Genomic DNA, 2,942 nt, shown 5'->3' on the forward strand with positions numbered 1-2,942 from the left:
CGCTACTAATACGTAGATAGTGATTGGACAATCATATGTAGTGCTCCCACGCACGGACCTCTTTATGGCAGGCTTCCCCATTCTAGCGGACTTTCAATTTTGCTTCCTTTTAGTATATAAGGACTCCTCTCGCATCCCCACTCTGCGTGCTCTTTCCCTTCGCACTCAGACTAACACCGTGTGTATTAGATCGTGCCCGCGTGCCACTCGCCAGTTTGCGCTCGCGCAGCCCAGTAGTCGTATCACGACAATAAAGAGCACACTATATAGGTAACTACCTAATACACACGGTGGTTAGCTATACAGGCGGTGGTAAGCATGTGGCATATTGCGCAAGGGCGACGAAGGGACTTACTCTGAGTGCGAAGGGAAAGAGCACGCAGAGTGGGGACGCGAGAGGAGTCTTTATATACTAAAAGGAAGCAAAATTGAAAGTCCGCTAGAATGGGGAAGCCTGCCATAAAGAGATCCGTGCGTGGGAACACTACATATGATTGTCCAATCACTATCTACGTATTAGCAGCGCCTAATCTAAGATGTCCACCTTAAGTCCATGCCGGGCGGAACGCCGAGCCAGAGCCACTAGGCGCTTCAACAGTAACACATACTGCTGCTGTCTTGAACCCAGTACCGACGCCTGCGGGAAAGGTCCAAACTCCCTCCGCGTGCTAGAAGCGCTCGACATCCTCAAAGACATCCGAGCTCAAACTGAGGAAGCCTCCAACAGCGTCTCAAACGAACCCCGCGACTTCAAGCGTACAAGCGAGTGGATCAAATTTATCTCAGGATTCGACGAGAGCAAAGTGCTCCTCGACGTACGCCTTATCTCATGCAGTCCTGCGCATATTTGAAATTTTGATTGTGCTTGCGGTACCAGCTGACCGACCCGGTCGATCCTGGGGTGCACCGTGTTGCCTTTCTCGCCGCCCTTGTCCAACGCATTCCTAAGGAGCGTACCCATTTCCATAAGCAATGTGTCCGCGTCACTTCCCCTGCCACTTCCAAAGGGCCTGTCATCATGCATTTCAATGACGGTACCACCGCTGAGGCAGACGTGGTTCTTGGCGCGGATGGTATTAAGAGCATCGTGCACCGGTTCCTGACGGACTCGTATGACACGGACGTGGATCCGTACTTGAAGTTTAGCAACATAGTCGCCTATCGCACCGTGGCCCAGGCGTCAAAGGCTGCGGCAGCAGGTGTGACAATGGATTTCAGCGAACGGCCATTTTGCTTTGTCGCTGAGAAGAAACATATCATCGTGTACACGATTCGAGGCGGTAGTTTAGTGAGTAGTAGCTCATCCTCACCGATGTCGCATTACTTCTGAACTCATGATTCAGATCAATATTGTTGCCTCTGCCGAGTCGTCCACCCCGCACGATGCGGAGTTTACACCAGCGTCGACCGAGATCTCTCAGGAGGTCAACATTGAAGAGCTTCTAGAGGCTTACAAAGGGTGGTCTCCCGAGGTTTTGAAGCTCCTTTCTTGCGCGACAACGCCTATCCGGAAGTGGAACAACAACGTCGTGTATCCGCACTTGTCTGTAAATGATTGGGCTAGAGGCAGAGTGGCCGTTCTTGGTGACGCGGTAGGTTACACGGATGATGCTTAATGCAACTGGCAAGACTCATCGCTATGATAACAGGCACATGCAATGCTACCTCACCTTGATGCAGGGGCAGGTCAAGGTTTCAAAGATGCGTATCTCTTGGGCAAGCTCCTTGGAAACCCGAAGACCAACATTGAGAACGTCGAGGTCAGACCCTATCGTGCTAGCTACAGTGCTCGTAACTGAAAGTCGCGTATTGTTAGAACGTCCTTCGCGTCTATGCTGCCGTTCGCCAGCCTCGGGCGCAGAAGATCTGGGACGATAGCAAGTGCGCCTGTGACATGTATGAGGCTCCAGTGCACGATGGCCTGGACGGAGAAAAGATGCGCGCGCTCTGGAATAACGTCTGGAATCATGGCGTAGATGACGACATGAACCAGGCCATAGAAATGTTGGTAAGGGATGGAGCCTTCCGAGTCGCAGAGGAGGACAATCTTGTTTGATTCAACCATGCGATCTGAACACTTGTAGTAACGATGTACTAGTACGCATGCGGCCCTCCAGGAATTCATGCTCGATTATCGTCAGCTTGTTGCTGTAATGAGACGCTTCTCAAGATCACGTGGGTGATAGCATTCGCTGGAGGCCACAATGAATGCTACAATAGAACTTATATCTCATAATGCATAAAAATGAAAAATCATAAGGAAATTGTGAGTTTTGTTATCCCTTCCAAAAATCCGGTAGTCTTATACTTATCAACGCCTAGAATGCATCCCGCGTGCTCCCAGGTGTACTTGAGCGAAAAGTGAGACAGCGGAAGGAATGCCGAACACTAAGCACCCTATGCATTGTCCAGAACCCAGTGGTCCTATCACTACGGGCATCCCCAGATTTCAGGGGGCCCGAAATGTCCCAGACAAGGCATCCAAAATGTAACATTTTGGGAGACTTTCCAGCAACTTTCCCGAGTGCTGAAATGCTCACTTTTCTGTCACTTTTGAGGCAATTTCTCTTGTCGGAAAAGGCTGTCTGTCACGCGCTTTGAAATAAACCTGAAACATCCCAGTTAGGCAGGCTGTACTGGTCATATGAGTGTCCCAGAAATTGCCGGGAAAGCCATCATTACTGATGGCTTTGTAATACATTTCAGGACATCAGGAACAAGCGCTTTCAGAGATTCGGAAATTTAACAGACCAAAAAACTGATGATAGTCCTGAAATACTCTTAAAATGTCTCGAGCAGGTATAATTAAGGGGCTCATAAAATGTATGTAACAAATTACCTTTTATGGTTGCTGAAACTATAGCTGCCATGTCCATTTCAGGCCCATTTCAGGCCCATTTCCTATCTGCCGAAAGGTAAAATATCCTTGTATGTGAAATTGT

At 49.3% G+C, this 2,942-nt stretch overlaps 1 protein-coding gene across 1 annotated transcript in view; it reads left to right on the forward strand.

Annotated features, from left to right (window-relative positions):
* The window catches only part of PHACADRAFT_83218 (uncharacterized protein), a gene marked incomplete at both ends in the record, with an annotated part of 6,486 nt that extends 4,430 nt beyond the window's left edge, over positions 1–2,056 (forward strand). The window contains 2 exons of the mRNA XM_007391152.1: positions 1,650–1,760; positions 1,817–2,056. Of these exons, the coding sequence (XP_007391214.1) occupies positions 1,650–1,760; positions 1,817–2,056 (351 nt within the window). The remainder of the gene's footprint in view (positions 1–1,649; positions 1,761–1,816) is intronic.
* Between the last annotated feature and the right edge of the window lie 886 nt (positions 2,057–2,942).

The sequence above is a fragment of the Phanerochaete carnosa genome (genome assembly GCF_000300595.1).
Source record: "Phanerochaete carnosa HHB-10118-sp unplaced genomic scaffold PHACAscaffold_1, whole genome shotgun sequence".
Lineage (NCBI taxonomy): Eukaryota > Fungi > Basidiomycota > Agaricomycetes > Polyporales > Phanerochaetaceae > Phanerochaete > Phanerochaete carnosa.